Source organism: Capsicum annuum, chromosome 8 (genome assembly GCF_002878395.1).
Source record: "Capsicum annuum cultivar UCD-10X-F1 chromosome 8, UCD10Xv1.1, whole genome shotgun sequence".
Classification (NCBI taxonomy): Eukaryota; Viridiplantae; Streptophyta; class Magnoliopsida; order Solanales; family Solanaceae; genus Capsicum; species Capsicum annuum.
This window is the reverse complement of record NC_061118.1, coordinates 87,140,959-87,159,115: the sequence shown is the minus strand read 5'-3', so window position 1 is coordinate 87,159,115 and position 18,157 is coordinate 87,140,959. Positions and strand designations below refer to the sequence as shown.

The following is an 18,157-nucleotide window of genomic DNA, read 5'->3' as shown; positions in this document are numbered from 1 at the left end:
AATTTTTAACTCAAATATGATGTTTTATTTTATTTTTCACATAATTGTGCACTTACATTTTACAAATACATTGTCTAGTGTTGCATTATTATTTATATTATCTATTATTATTTATCATCATTATTTTTATTATTAAATATTATTTATTATTATTATTATTTATTAACATTGTTATTATATATATTATTTATTATTATTATTATTATTATTATTATTATTATTGTTATTATTATTATTATTACAGTAGCGGCCAATTCCATTTCATTCTTCTACATATTTAATTTACAACCGATTTCATACTCAATTGATGACAATTCTAGCCACATTTACATACGTTATGACAATTTTGGCCTAAATCAGTTAATTTATCATAATTCTAGCCAGCTTTTAAATTCCACACGATCTTAAATCTCAGCCGTTGATCAAGATTGATCTAACGGCTGAGATCAAATCTCCTTTATTTTCCTTTTTAAACAATAACCAAAACCCTAAACCTAATTCATTTTTTCAAAATAGCCACAACACAAATCTCTCTCTCTCTAGACTCTCTTCCTTTTCTCTAAAAATAAAGCCGCCGCCTCTCCTTTTCTGGTGAACCCACACTGGTGACACCTCTCCCCGAGTTCCATGACGCCGTTCTCCTCTTCTAGCAAGCTTTTGTTGTTGTCATCGCCACACCAGCCATGGCTTTTGCCCTCTCCTCTTCAGCACCGCTGGTCGCCACTACGTAAAATGCCATACAGACCGGTAAGATCGGTCCAGCCACCAGCCACGGAGATAATGCCCTCGCCCTCACCTCTATCTCCTTTGATCTTTTCTCCCCTTACTCCGCCTCCTAGATCTGCCACGCTATCAGCCACCAGCGACCAACGCTGCCACCATCTTCGGTTGCCTTCAACACATGCAAACCAATGGCCAGCCTCCTCCCCCGTCATCCTCAATGTCGTTGCCCCAGCATCTCCACCGCCAGCTAGCCGAATCAGCCTCCCTCTCTTCTCACCGATCATTCACTTGCCGAAACTAATAACCGGTGAGGTCTTTTGACAAACCCGATTGTAATTCAGTTTGACTTCTTGGACTCTTAATTGCTTATTTTGTTTGCTTTGGTTTGTTTTGCGTGCAAAAATTTAATCTCTTAGATCTAGAAAGCGTGACTTCAAATTTTTGATTCAAGTTGTTTAATTATGTGTTCATCTCTGGATTTGTTACATGTGCAAAGCCCCAAATTTCACTGATTGGAATTAAACGTAATTCCATTACTCAATTTCTAATTTATAAAGCCTATGCTGCACTGTTAATGAACTAGTGCAAAATTACAAATTGAATTTTGGCGATCCTCAATGATTTTTGGTTGTTTGCTTTGGTCTTTTGAATTTATGATGGTGTTATACATTAATTTGAATTGATTATTGCCTTATTTTAGTTCAATAATTGATTTTGGAAAAATTGTGATTGCCCCAATCCGTATTGCCCTTCTATTTATGGTAAGCCAATGCTCGTTTATTTATTGCGATTGATAAATTTAAAGACTGATTGATTTTCTTTTTTTTCCTCCATGTTGACCGATATTTTCATGGTATTGAGACTACTCTATTATTGATAATTATGGTATACTCTGTTTTATTGGTAATTATTTAAATAATTTGATTTTTTTCCCTCTCCTCTCTTATATTTCGGCTAATTCACATGTTGATTCATTTTTCTCCCCTTCTGTTTGTTTTACCGATTTTACATGGCAATCTTTATATTTAAGGAAAATCTCTTTGATTGATGAAAAAATATATTTTTCCTCCTTTTATCATGGTTATTATCGTGACCCCCTCCACTATATAAACTCTTTCTCTTTTCATTAATAGACAGTTCTTGAATTACAGTCACTACTCTATAAAATAAACAAATAGAATTACTAGCTATTTTGATACAAGATATTGAATATTCTTAAGAGTTCTTTGGTTTTCTTGGAGGCTTACTGGAATCATCGCATATTATTCTTACAAGTGCTTGTCTTCAGTATTCTCATTATTTCTTTTATTGCTGCTCATCAGTAAGTATCTAAAATGATGGAATTTAATTACTTATTTATTCATGGAATGCTTTGACGTGTTAGAAAGCATGTTTGTAGGGCCCCCTTCTTTGTTGTGTTTTTCATGTCATTGTTTGGTCACTTTGTGTATAGAATCATGCCATAGTATATTATTTGTCTCTGCCTTTTCGGATTAGTTGAAGAGACGCCAGGACGTTAAACATAATATGTAATTCCTTGTAGCTGCTGTTTTTTCTTCATTATTTTTGTATCATTTTTGTAACATTATTGTAAGACATTATTATTGTAATGATAATTTTGAGGACTGCTTGGGGGGCGGAAACTTACATGCTTTATGAATAGTATAGATAGGCATAACTTAGGTTTTATGTTTGTTACGTGCTACGTTATTTATTTAGGCACACAAAATTAGGATTTATTAACACATGAATCGCTTAGACATTTAGTCTACTTATTAATTCAATTAGAGATCTTGAATTTAAGATCAAACTGACGTTTGACATACTAAATTAAATTGACATCAATCATATTAGTATCCTTTGAATGTTAGCACATTTAATTGACATTAATACATTTTAGCATGTTAGACATTCAGATTAAGTATGACATCGCGTGATTTTCAACATATCGACAATGTTTAAGCATGATAATTTGGTGAGCATGTTAACAATTAAATTCCTGCATATTAATATGTTTGTAGCATATTGAACATTTGAATTAAGCATGTCCACGTTAAAATTGTAGCATGATTAGCACAAAATTTCCTGCGCATTAACATATTTTTCAGCATGTAAAAAATAATAGCGTTAATGTATTTTTCTGTATGTTAATATGAAATTTCAGCATGTTAAAATAGTGTTTCTGCATAAAACAATTAAATTTAGCATGTCTAAACTGGGTTTCTGCATAAAATTAGTAATTTCAGAATGTTAAAATATTAGATTTTAAGCATTTTTAGCACTTCCCAGCATATTAATATGAAATTTCTATACTATTAGCATAATTGCCAGCATACTAAAATATAGGTTTTTGAGCACTTTTCATCATGTTACACACTAGATTAAGTACATCATTATGTGCCTTAGCATGTTAATGTATTTTTAATATTGTGTTAATTTCTTACACTCTCATTAGTTTATAACACTTACACAATGAAAGTCGTGAGCACAACTCCTTGACATATTTACCACACTCTAGACACCCTCTTTTAACAATTTGACAACACATTGTTACATACACGAATTACAGTTACCTTTTGTCATATTAATCAATTGTTGAACACTTGGATATCATGCCTATAGGTTAATACACAAAATAAATAATTATTTTCCTTTCCATGTTTATCACATTAATCAACTCCTTAATAACCAAGAGGCTAATGTGAGACATTACTTGCTACTTGACGCCCAATGTGTTACACGTTTTGAGTCCTAGGAAGCATAGCTTTATTTTTTCTAGACCCCCAAAAATAATATAACAAAGTCCAATGCCTCTTGGACGATAGGTGGGACGATAAGCATTACTAAGGATGTTAGTTTTCTCCTTGTCCTAGAACGCCTTTAGATTTTACAACTAGCCTAGGAGGGGTGGGACAGGTAGTCATTCGAAAATAATGATCTCCAACAGACATTAACGATAAGACACATGGCTTGTCTAAGAGTTCGGCCAATAGGTCGGATGATGATTGAACAAGTTGGGGTTCTGATCCGAATGATACCAAAAACATTTCTTTGTTTGATTTGATGATTTTTTTATCCTTTTATTTACTTTAGATGCTTATTTATTTGGGGTAGTTAGTTTATTACATAAGCAGTCCCCTTTTGTTATAAATTATGTCATTTCTTTCTCCTCGCTTATCTTATTATATGTTTTTATCACTTAGATAATTAACAATTAGAAATAATAAAATAACATATTTTGTTCATTAATTGTTTTATCACTTAGTTAAACATTAAATTAACAATAAAATAAGAGACCTTATTTGATCACATAGAATCCCCACGTAAAATATGAATTCGGCTGGGAACCACCTTTGTGAACCTCGAAAGGTGCCTAACACCTTCCTTTTGAGGTAATTTGAACCCTTACTCGAATCTCTGGTGAACTAAGACAAAACAACAAAATAGGTTCGTAGTAGCCTAGACCGGTGCCCTAACGCACCTTAATTCGTTAATTGGCGACTCTTCACACTCTACTCTTAAACAATCCCAAAAAGAGTGGTCACGTCGAATCCTGCCTTTTGCAAGGAAAATGGGGCGCGACACATTGTATACGTGAAAGCTATAAAAAAATTCTGAGGATGCATGACCAAGCATATATCATGATAAATAGTCTGTAAACTAAAGTACTGAAATACTGATACTAAATAACTAATAACTGAATGCTATGGTCAAGCAAACCTGAAACTGTACTCTGTACAGAATACTAAACTAAGACTGTGGAAGCCAGCTATAACTGACATTTCCCAATGTACTATCAAGGTCCAACCTGTAATCCCAGTTGGAAGGGTGTCAGTATCGTGCCATGGGTACTAACCTTAGCTTTGTGGATACACTAATATGATGTCCTGAAGGACTAGGGTGTCATGCCTAACTGACGGAGGACCCTCATATCCTACTCTATCTATGTAGTTCTGGAACAAAGGGACTTCTAACAACGAATCATGCCTACTGACGGGGGAGATGCCATCCCTATGTTCACTCTGTGCTAATGTTTACTCCCAACTGAAAGACACTGGATTTTGGATTGATCTACGTTTAACTGAACCTGATAACTGACTGGACTAATGACACTCATGGTTTATCTGAAACCATTCTGAAAATATTGACACTATGTAAACAACTAAGTTTTCTGGTATTCATAACCCCCAGGACTCGATAGCAATTAGAATATGACCAAACGAGAGCATTTGAAACCATAATAAGTAAGTATTACTCCAAAATCATTACTTAGGCATTTCATCAAACACTTGAGGGTCATGAATTAAAGCATGAAATGCTTAAAACATGTGATGGAAGTACAACTTCAATACTAAGACCATGAATTAATGATTTAACATGACATGTTCCATCACTCAAATGTGCAAGGTTAGTTCAATTGAAAATCACTTGTACACATCATGAAATTCATAAAAGTTTCTTGAAGATAATTTTTGTAAAAATGTGAATTTAAGATTCAAAACATGAAAATAGGTTCTTGGACTCCATGGGTGAAAAAGGGCCCATGGATGAACATTTAACATACCTTAAAGCTTTATTTTTGCAAGAAAACTAATTTTCTTGAACGTTCTTGGGCGATGAAGCTTGAATTCTTGAATTTTCTTGAAGGAATAATGATTGAAATTGATGAATGTGGGTGGTGGATAGGGTTTATTTTAGAGACAAAATTGAGGAAATTTGGCATATAATACCTTAACTGGTGATAAATCTTGTGTTTTCACAAATTAGGACAATGGGAAAAGACAAGACTGCCCCCGTAGGATTTAAATTCACAAATAAAATGTAGATTTGGCCACCACGATGTTGCAATGAACTCCTCATCTCTATATCCACTGCGACGCGGTGCAATCTCGGTGAGGTTCTGGAAATGAAATCCAAATGTGCTTCAATCCTTATTCGAAAAATCTAAAAATTCCCCGAGACAAGCCATTTACACCCTTGAATATGAATTAACTTAGAAACTATCGTATCGGCGTTGGAAAGATCACTTTAAAAATCATCGAAGTTATGAGGCCAAAAATAAAACTAGGTCCCCAACACTTAGCTAGATTTTCAGGCGCTAAGCATCTTATGCATGCACTATGGGCTGAACTGAGCTAAGACTAATATGGGATATTACAATATCTCTCCCTTGGGAACATTCATACTCAAGTGAGACTAATAAAGTTGAGAAAACTGAGGGGATTAAAATCACATATTGAACATGCATAACTGAAAACATGGTTACACGACTAATTTCGAAACATGATTCATGACTGAACTGAATGGTGAATGCATGCAATGACAGAAAGATGTTTATATAGCTGGGACTAAGAACGGAACAGAGAAAATCTAAGAAAAACTATTACCTTAAACTATGTCTGAGTCACAGAGACAAGATGACGATACTTGGTACGCATGTATTCTTTTGCTTCCCAAGTGGATCCCTCAACAGACTAATTCCACTGAAGAACTTTGACCAAGGGAGCTTCTTTGTTCCTCAATCTACGAACCTAATGATCAAGGATTTCAATTGGGACTTCTTCATAAGAAAGGCTGTCCTGGACGCCCATACTTTCAACAGGGACTACTACAACTAGATTGCCAATACACTTTTATAATAAAGAAACATGGAATACTAGATGCACTGATGCCAAATCTATAGGCAAATCAATCTCATAATCTACCTTCCTATAGTGTCTCAAGATCTTGTAAGGGCCAACAAATCGGGGGCTAAGCTTTTTTTTTTTCCAAATCTCTCCTTATTCTTCATGGGGGAGATTTTCAAATAAACCAAGTTTCCAACTGCAAACTTGAGATCTCTCCTACACACATCTGCATAGGATTTTTGATGGCATTGGGCTTTCTTAAGCCTCTCTCTGATTAGCTGAACTTTCTCCAGTACATCAGATACTTAATTTGGCCCTATCAACTCTGTTTCACCTACCTCCAACCAACCAATAGGAGATCTACATCTACTCTTATAAAGAGTCTCAAATAAAGCATTTTAAATACTGGAATGATAACTATTATTATAGGAAAACTCAATAAATAGCAAGTGATCATACCAACTTTCCTAAAACTCGATAACATAAGATATCAACATGTCCTCTAGGGTATGGATGGTCCTCTCTACCTGACCATCTGGCTAAGGATGAAAGGCTATACTGAGATGAACTTGGGTACCAAGAACCTTCTAAATAACTTTCCAAAAGTGAGAAGTAAACTGAGTACCTCTATCTAAAATGATGGACAATGGGAGTCCATGCAACCTAACCAACTCTTTAATATAGAGCTTGGCATAATCCTCGACATAATAAGAAGTATGGACTGGTAAGAAATGGGCTTATTTGGTCATACTGTCCATAATAACCAAAATTGAATTATGCTGGTGACGTGGATAAGACAACCCTATCACAAAATTCATGTTCACCTTTTCCCACTTCCAATTGGGTATGCTAAACTCCTACAAGGTGCCGCTAAGACTCTAGTGCTCAACCTTAACCTACGGATAGTTATCACACTTAGATACAAACTCTATGATATCCCTTTTTATACCTCTTCACCTATAGATTTCCCATAGATCACGGTACATCTTAGTGTCCCCTGGATGAATAGAATAATGCGCACCATGCGATTTTGCAAGAATCCACTGCCTCAAATCATCAACATATGGAACACACAGTCTACCCTGACAAGCAACACACCATATTCCCCTTGGGAGAAAACCTCAACTTTCTAGTCTCTTACTAATTCTTTTAGCTTAACTAAACCTAGATCCCTATCCTGCTTCTTCTTTACTTCGGCAACCAATGAAGATTCTAAACTACTCTGAACCCAAACACTACCCTCAGCTGAATCAACCAACCAAATAGCTAATCAGCAAGCTGATGAACCTCTTAAACTAACTTCTTCTTATCATTCTCAATATGATCAACACTGCCCATGACAATCTACTAAGGGCATCTGCCACTACATTGGCCTTGCCCGGATGATACAACCCACTGATATCATAGTCCTTCAATAATTCTAACCACCTTCTCTGATGAAGATTTAATCTGTTTGTGAAAATATATACTGCAAACTTTTGTGATTCGTGAACACATCAACATGCACCCCATATAGATAATGCCTCTAAATCTATAAGGCAAACCCAATAGCTGCTAAACCAAGATCATGGGTAGGATAATTATTTTCATAGAGCTTAAGTTATCTAGAGGCATCTGCATCAAAACACAACCCAAACCAACTTTGGAAGCATCACAGTAAACAACAAACCCATCTGAACCATCAAGTAATGTCTAAACTGGGGCTGAGATGAGTTGAGTATTCAACTCCTAAAAACTCTTCTTACAAGAATTTGACCACTGAAACTTGACTTTCTTGTGAGTCAATATAGACACAAGAGATGCAATAGATGAAAACCCTTCAACAAACTATCGGTAATAGCCAGTCTAACCCAAGAAACTTATAATATCTGATAGAGAAATAGGTCTAGGCTAGTTTTTTACTACTTTGATCTTTTGAGGGTAACTCTAATGCCATCAACGAAAATAATATGGCCAAGAAAAGCTACTGATCTTAGCTAAAATTTGCACTTACTGAATTTGGCAAACAACTGATGGGCTCTAAAAGTCTGTAATACTATTCTGAGGTGGTCTGCATAATTATTTATGTTACGAGAATATAAAAGAATATCATCTATGAAGACTATGGTGAACATGTCAAAGTACTGCTTGAACGTTCGGTTCATCAAGTCCATGAAGGCTGTTGGGGCATTAGTTAGACCAAAATTTTTGACTAAAAATTCGAAGTGACCATACCAAGTTTTGACTGCTATTTTTAGAATGTCACATTATCTGACTCTGAGCTGATAATAGCCAGATCTGAGGTCTATCATAGAGAAATAATTGGCACCCTAAAGTTGGTCAAACAAGTCATCAATTCTGGAGAGTGGGTACTTATTATTGACTCTAACTTTGTTTAACTGATGGTAGTCGATGCACATTCAAAGAGAATCATCTTTTTTTTGCACAAAAAGAATCGGAGCACCCAATGGGAAAATCTGGGCCTGATGAACCCCTTATCTAAGAGATCTTTCAACTGTTCTTTTAACTCCCTAAGCTCAGCTGGAGCTATTCTGTTGTGCAAAATAGAGATAAGCTAGTTATCTTGAAGGAGGTCTATTTCATATTCAATTTCCCTTTTGGGAGAAACTCTGGGAAGATCTTCAGGGAACAAATCTGCGAATTCCCTCACTACTGAAATTGATCGAGACTAGAAGGATCTAAAATAGAGTCTTCGACTCGAACAAGATAGTAGACATACCTCTAAGATATCATTTTTCACTCGAAATAGGCTAGCGCCTGAAAAGCTGTGCGAAACTCTGCATGTGACACATTCTCATTCAAAGAATCTACGGGCAGAGTTGGCTGGTTATGATTTCTATGGGTATTAGCTCTACGAGAAGAAATATTCGATAAGTGAAAGAAAGAATTGGATTAGACTGAGAGTTTAACTTGAGATCATACTCACTTGCACGCGTGAATATTGAAAGAAGGAAACCTTTTCCTAAAATATCTCATAGCCTCCTGTCCATAAGTGTGGCATGCAACACACCCATGCATAAGAATCTACTAGATGCGGCTTTCAGTCTTCCTAGGACACTGTTGAACCTGTCTCTGATACCAAGTTTGTAACGCCCCAGATTCAAAACCCCGGATGCTATATGGTGCTCATAATCCCGAGGGACCATAAGCAAACCCTTTTCTAGAACCTACTATAATAATTGATTAATATACTATCAAAATATTAAAAACTGGCGGAAAACATGCCATAAGGTTCAAACTAAAATACAACTGTATAAAATATATCAATACCAAAACTAAAATAACTGTTTAAACTTCTAGTCTGAAAGCCTCTAAACTGTCTGAACTTGGAGTTGATGGGACAATCCTCAAACTAACTCCGTCTACTGAAATACTGAATCTGATGTGAAATAAGGAAATCCTCGAATGATGAGGACTCACTGCTAAGTCTACTGCTGCTGGATAAGTTTGAACTGCTAAGTATTCTCTAGAGATCATACTTCTGAACTTTTGATATAAGACACCATAACGCAAGAGAAAAGTATGTGTCACTACGTGAGAATGTACTGGTACGCTAGATGAGGTAAGGCTAAATACAAGGGTTCATATGAATGAACAATATTGATAGAATAACATGAGTATACTAAATAAGGATACATGCATGAATACATAAACGATAACTGAAATTATTGTAACACTGCATACTAAATTCTAATAAATGAGTTCTACTTTAAGAGAATTCAAAGATAAAATCATAAAAGATCATAAATTTAACTTGATTGAAGAGAGGGGAAGAATGAAACAAATGTACAAGTTAAGTATTCAGAGCTTAATTTTTGTTAAAGAAAGTGAAAATTCTGAAATGAGTTTGAAGAATTTTTAACTAATGAAGAAAGAGAAAATTTTGAGTTTTAGAAGAGTGACAAACGACTATGAGGGAGGTTAAATACAAAATTTGATAAGTATTGGGTGAATTAGGTCTTTTTAAGGCATAAAGTGAATTTGGGCTGACCAGGTCGAGTCAGCCCAATAAAATTTGATCCAATTTTCACAAATAATTTTTTTTCCATAGAATAAGGGGCCTGCCCCAACCTATACTTGAGCTGCACCCCTAACAGCAAAACCTAGTGTATGCTACTATAACACCCTGGATTCTAAACCCCGGATACTATACGGTGATAATAATCCCAAAGGACCATAATAACCCTTTTCTGGTACCTGCTGCAATAATTAATTAATATATTATAAAAATGCGGAAAACTGGTCGAAAACTTGCCATAAGGTTCAAACTGAAATACAACTATATAAAATATATCAATACCAAAATTAAAACAACTGTCTGAACTTCTAGTCTGAAAGCCTCTAAACTATCTGAACTTGAAGTTGATGGGACAATCCCCCAACTAACTCCGTCTACTGAATCAAATGCAATACTTAAATAAGGAACATCCTTGAATGATGATGACTCACTGCTAAGTCTACTATTTTTGTATGAGTCTGAACTGCTAAGTATGCTCTGGAGCTCGTGCTTATGAAATATGGTATAAGAAACCATAGCATAAGAGAAAAGTATGTGTCTGTATGTGAGAATGTACTGGTACGCTAGATGAGGTAAGGCTAAATCCAAGGGTTCATATGCATGAACAATACTGACTGAATAACAAGAGTATTCTGAATGAGGATACATGTATGAATATATAAACGATAACTAAAATCATTGTAACACTGAATACTGAATTCTAATAACTGATTTTTGATAACTGAGACTGTTGATATTGATATCTGATATTAGGCCTATCTAGTGGGTGATCCCTAAAACTATGGAACTATCTAAGTTCTTTACTGAGCTAAGTGACTATATTTGATAGTCTTGCTTTCTATAATATTGAACTGAGTTCTATTACTAAGACTGAATCTGAAACTAAAACTGTGGGAGGTAATCATCTAACTGACATACCTCGAATCTGAACTAGTGTAGTCCAACCTGTAACCCCAGATGGAAGGGTGTCAGTACTGTTCCATAGGTAAAAACACTTCTATGGTTAAGCCTGTCTAACGGGTGACCCTAAATAGGAAGTTAGGCCTAATCTAATGGGTGAATCTTGGGAGGTAGCTAAGCCTTAGTGTAATGGGTGACTTCTCATCCTTTGCTGGCTATGCAGTTCTAGAGTATTGGGACTGCAACTTAAGACTCTGCCTAACTAACAGGGAAGCTGTCATCCCTGCCCTCGCTCGGTGCTGAATCCTACTCCCAACTAAATAGACTCTGAACTGATTCTTAGACTGTACTGGATTGAACTAAATTGGTTACTGATCATACTGATTAACTAAACTAGACTGAGTTTACTGAGTTCCATTGACTGATGGAATACTGCTGAATTCTATTAACTGAATGAATGCAATTGTGTTCTGAACTGAATATTTGAATATTACTAAGGTCTGAACTGAATAATGAACTAGACTTGGAATGATACCGAGCTTACTGATTTTTCCTAAGTCATGTAACTGACTGAGTTCTACTGATCATGATGTGACTAATAGTACTATAACTGACGCTGACTCTTGGCGCACAGCTTAATTGTTAGGTAATAAATACCCCCAGGACTCGATAGCATACATAATACAAGAGATGGCAACTCTTGAATAATAAGACAATGGACTATCATTTACAATACAATCAATGAATCATCTCTTCAAGAACTTGCAAGTCTTAATCTTGCAAATGTGTAGGGACGCATACAACATCTCATAATTCATTCACTAAGGCCTTTCAACAAACAATTGGCATGCATTAACTTATACACTATTAGGGATTTCTTGTCAGCATGCTATAATGTCTCTATTTCTTTCACATAAGCATTTTATCAAACATATGGGGAGCATGCTTTGGTTATACAACAATTTCTACACCTAATTATCATGGATACATCAATCAATCTTGCATCTTGAAGGGTTTATCATGAACGTCACATAAGTCATCACATATTAGGATCGAACCTTAGCACTTGTAGCCTAGAACATGAATTAATAACTCAACAACACATAAACTTTAATTTTCAATTCACATAAATCATGAAAATCATAAATATCAAATCTTTGAATTTAGAAAAGGATTCTTGAACTTCTTGGGTGGAAGGGACCCAAGAATCAACTTCTAACATATCTTAACTAGAACTTCTTGAAGATTAATGGTGGAATTCCCTTGAGTTTGGATCTTCAATTAAAAACCCTAAGCTTGTTCTTGAGGGATTTTGAGAGAAAACAATGTATTTTGGTGAATTAAGGGCTGAATCTCATGTTATAGGCTTATATAAGGGTGGGAGAAAGACCGAAATAACCCTGGGGGTGCAACTATTTTAATGACTAGAACTGGGTGCCGATGTTCTGGTCGACGCGGTGCGTCCATGGCATCAACGTGATACCAGATGCATCGCGCCATAATCATGCCAAGCCTTAGTACTTTTGACTGGTAGTCCTGGAACAATATTGACCAATACAATAGGCTACGCGATGCACTAAGATCGTGTTGGTCCACTATTTTGGGATTTGAAACGTGGTCTAAATGAGGTTTGAAAAACCTGAAACTCGTCTGGGAACCCCTATTGACCTTTCTGATCATGGATTAACTTATATATCAAAAGTTTATGGATGTAAAGGTCATGAAATAAAAATGCAAACTTTTGAAGGCTAAAATAACACTAAGTTTGAATACTTAGCTAGGAGATTCTAAGTTTGGGACCTCTTTTCAAGCTTTAACGAACTGAGTTAGACTTATAATTTTGCGGGTTCTTTCAATATCTCCCCCTTGGGAATATTCTTCCTCGAATGAGACTGACTAAGCTGAGATTTCTGATAGACTGAACTTACTAGACATGAACATCTAAAACATATCTATATGACTGGAACTACTGATATACTGAAATTTCATACTGAACATGCATATCTGATGCATGAATACTTGACTGAGTTATTATACTGAGCAAGCATATCTAATACACAGAATACATGACTAAACTGACTCATGAATGCATGACTGAATATGCAATGATAACTAATACGTAACTGAACATCGGGGATCTGAAACTAATGCATGATTCATGAAGATGAAAGACTCATAACGTACCCAAATCTATGTTAGCGGAACTTCCCTGATCATGGTGAGTCTGGAATTTATAAAATCTGTTTTGACATTGACCACTAGTGGTACTAGAAGTGGCACCCTGCTGACGTAAATCTTTACCCTTCTGAGCCATTATTCTACACTCTCGCAACCTATGGCCTGGCTTACCATATCAAAAATATACCTTGCTGCCTGCTCTATATGCACCTGGGTGATTCTTACCACACTCTTTAAAAAGCATATAGGTACACTCACTTCTCACACTACCCTCGGTTTTAGAGCCTGGCGCCCCATCATGACTATCATAGCTTGGGCTAGTGCCTGAAAAGCTGCCCGAAACTCTACATGTGACACATTTTTATTCAAAGAATCTATGGGCTGAGGTGGCTGGTTATTATTTCTTTGGGTATTAGCTTTGCAAGGAGGCATATTCGATAAGTAAAAGAAAGAATTGGATTAGACTGATAGTTTAACTTGAGCTCATGCTCACTCACATGACGTGAATACTGAAAGAAGGGAAAATTTTCCTAAAACATCTCATAGCCTCCTGTCCATAAGTGTGGCGTGCAACACACCCATGCACAAGAATCTACCATATGCGGCTTTTAGACTTCTTAGGACACTGTTGAACCTGTCTCTGATACCAAGTTTGTAACGCCCCAAATTCTGAACCTCGGACACTGCACGGTGCTCATAATCCCTAGGGATCATAAGCTAACCCTTTTCTAGTATCTTTTACAATAATTGATTGATCTAGTGTAAAAATATGGAAAATAGGCGAAAAACTTGCCATAAGGTTCAAACTGAAATACAACTGTATAAAATATATCAATACCAAAACTAAAACAACTGTCTGAACTTCGAGTCTGAAAGCCTCTAAACTGTCTAAACTTGGAGTTGATAGGACAATCCCCCAACTAAAATATTGAATCTAATGTAATACTGAAATAAGGAAATCCTCGAATGATGAGGACTCACTGCTAAGTCTACTACTGCTGGATGAGTCTGAATTGCTAAGTATGCTCTGGAGCTCATGCTTTTGAACCTATGGTATAAGCCACCATAGCGCAAGAAAAAAATATGCGTCAGTACATGAGAATAAACTGGTACACTAGATAAGGTAAGGCTAAATGCAAGGGGTCATATGCATGAACAATACTAACTGAATAACATGAGTATACTGAATGAGGATACATGTATAAATACATAAAATATAACTGAAATAATTGTAATACTGAATACTGAATTCTAATAATTGATTTCTGATAACTGAGACTGTTGATACCGATATCTGAAATCAGGCCTATCTAGCAAGTGATCCCTAAAACTATAGAACTATCTAAGTTATTTACTGAGCTGGGTGACTGTATCCGACAATATTGATTTTTGTAATACTGAACTGAGTTCTATTACTGAGGCTAAATCTGAAACTGAAACTATGGAAGTTAATCATCTAATCGACATGCCCCAAGTCTGAACTAGTGGGGTCCAGCCTGTAACCACAGATGGAAGGGTATCAGTACCATGCCACGGGTAAAGACACTTTTATGGTCAACCCTGTCTAATGTATGACCCTAAATAGAAAGTCAAGCCTAATCTAATGGGTGACTCCTGGGAGGTAGCCAAGCCTTAGTCTAACGGGTGACTCCTCATCTTGCACTGGCTACCCAATTCTAGAGTACAGGGACTACTACTAACGACTCCGCCTAACTAATAGGGAAGCCATCATCCTTGACCTCGCTCGGTGCTGAATCATACTCCCAATTGAATAGACTGTTAACTGATTCTTAGACTATATTGGACTGAACTAAATCGGTTACTGATCATACTGATTAACTGAACTAGACTGAGTTTTCTGAGTTCCATTGACTGACGAAATATTGCTGAATTCTGTTAACTGACTGAATGCTATTTTGTTTTGAACTAAATATTTGAATATTACTGAGGTCTGAACTGAATACTGAACTGGACTTGGAATGATACTGAGCTTACTGAATTTTCCTAAGTCATGTAACCGACTGAGTTCTTCTGATCATGACGTGATTAAGAGTACTATAACTGACACTGGCTCTAGGCACACAACTAAATTATCGGGTATTAAATACCCCCAGGACTCAATAGCATACATAATACAAGAGATGCAAACTCTTGAATAATAAGACAATGGACTATCATTCACAATACAATCAACGAAGCATCTCTTCAAGCACTTGAAGTATTAATCTTGCATATGTATAGGGATGCATACAACATCTCATAATTCATTCACTAAGGCCTTTCAACAACACTTGGCATGCATTAACTTATACACAATTAGGGATTTCTTATCAACATTCTATAATGTCTCTATTTCTTTCACATAAGCATTTATCAAACATATGGGGAGCATCCTTTGGTTATACAATAATTTCTACACCTAATTATTATGGATACATCAATCAATCTTGCATCTTGAAGGGTTTATCATGAACGTCCCATAAGTCATCACGTATTAGGATCGAACCTTAGCACTTGTAGCCTAAAACATGAATTAATAACTCAACAACACATGAACTTTAATTTTCCATTTACATAAATCATGAAAACTCATAAATATCAAATCTTTGAATTTAGAAAAGGATTCTTGAACTTCTTGGGTGGAAGGGACCCAAGAATCAACATCTAACATACCTTAACTGGAAGCTTCTTGAAGATTAATGGCGGAATTCCTTTGAATTTTGATCCTCAATTGAAAACTCTTAGCTTGTTCTTGAGGGATTTTGAGAGAAAATAATGTATTTTGGTGAATTAAGGGCTGAATCTAATGTTATAGGCTTATATAAGGGTGGGAAAAAGACTAAAATAACCCTGGGGTCGCAAATATTTTAATGACTAAAACTGGGTGCCGATGCTTTGGTCGATGCGGTGCATCAATGGCATCAACGTGATACCAGATGCATCGTGCCATAATTGTGCCAAGCCTCAGTACTTTTGACTGGTAGTCCTGGAACAATATTGATCAACGCGATAGGCGATGTAGCACACTAAGATCACGTTGTCCACTATTTTGGGATTCTAAACATGGTCTAAACGAGGTTCAAAAAACCTAAAACTCATCTGGGAACCCCTATTGACCTTTCTGATCATGGATTAACTTAAATATCAAAAGTTTATTAACGTAAAGGTCATCAAATAAGAACGCAAACTTTTGAAGGCTAAAATAGCACTAAGTTTGAATACTTAGCTAGGAGATTCTAAGTTTGGGACCTCTTTTAAAGCTTTAACGGGCTGAGTTAATCTTATAATTTTGTCGGGTCTTACAACTGCATCCCAAATAGTCTGGATCTATACTGGGACTGCTTATGCAAATCCAGTGTAGGTTGAATCTTTATATCTGATGAGTGGTGAATTTACCACTTATTTGCATCTAAAATTTATGCATACTACTACAATTTAAAAGGTATGAATTAGACAAATGTGTTACTTGAATGCATTAATTTCTATATTATGCAGGCATACATATGATGATATAGAAAAATATGGGTTTGAGCTAAAAGGGAATCAAAAGGAGAGGAAAGTGTACAGCTAAAGACCCTACACAAATCAAGTTTAGGTACCATGATTACGGGCCGCGATCGCGGCCAGTTAAGATAGGTCAGCCACTCCAATTACGTAGATCTAATTGCGGATGCGGTATCTGTGATCACGACAAAGCTGATGCAATTGCATTAACGTGAGAATAAGGACAGGAATAGTTTTATAATTTTCAATAGCTGACCCCATATCCCTTAAAAGTTTCAAACCCTTTCTCATTTTTGTAATCCACACTTTATAGAGACATTAAACTTGTAGTTACAAACCCTAGTTCGGGTAATAATTGTATTTGATTTTTTCTTTGAATTTGGTGAAATCAAATGATGGATGTTTTGAATGAAACTTATGATATATTTCTTTCCCCTTTCTTCATGAGTAACTAAATCTCTTTATCTTAGGATTATGTTGAACTAAGGAGCAATTATGTATGGATTATGATGTATTTGTGTTGATTCTATCTTATTGATGATGGGTTTCACTATTTTTTAGTTTAATTAGTTAGGATTTATGGGTGAAAACATCAACTGCCCAAAATATGTTTGTGGGTGAAACCCCAAACTCTTGAAAACTCACTTCATCCTTGAAAAAAGGATCTAGGCTAACTGTTGGAACCCATGGCATCCTTAAAAGAGGGTTATGATGGACAAAGCAATAGTGGACAATAGCAGATGTTGTTTGTAATCTTTTTACCATATTAGAAATAAGGTTAATTAGAGAGTTTTCTATGTCTTGGGCATCTTCCTAGTAATAAGGATGCCTAATTGAGGTGTTGGGTGGATTTAATTGACACACTCATTAGGTACTTGTAATACCTCGGGAAATTTTTTGTTAAGATTTTATGCGTAAACGTGTTGGGTTCTATCTTCTAGAATGAATTATAAATTTTTCCGTGTGTAATGTCTTATATTATGACCCACCATTGTGTAGAGTATCGAATAAGCTTTCCAACGATATGTGGATCATCCAAAATGGACACCCGAGCGACGAGTTATAAACATTCCGATCGAACTGTGAATAGTAATAAACAGTAAAACGTGCAGGAAAAAGTACTGAGGCCTGCCGTATTTTTTCTCCAAATTTAAATGATCATAACTCCTTATACATAATAATCTGGGTGATCTACTATATATCAATA

The 18,157-nt window shown here is 35.8% G+C and overlaps 1 protein-coding gene across 1 annotated transcript; it reads left to right on the top strand.

Moving 5' to 3' along the window:
• Positions 1-523: 523 nt before the first annotated feature.
• On the top strand, positions 524-17,259 carry LOC107879649. The gene is made up of 2 exons (XM_016726640.2): positions 524-1,030; positions 16,942-17,259. The coding sequence occupies exons 1-2, from the start codon at positions 628-630 to the stop codon at positions 16,959-16,961; spliced, it is 423 nt and encodes a 140-aa protein (XP_016582126.1). The 5' UTR covers positions 524-627; the 3' UTR covers positions 16,962-17,259.
• The last annotated feature ends 898 nt before the right edge of the window (positions 17,260-18,157 follow it).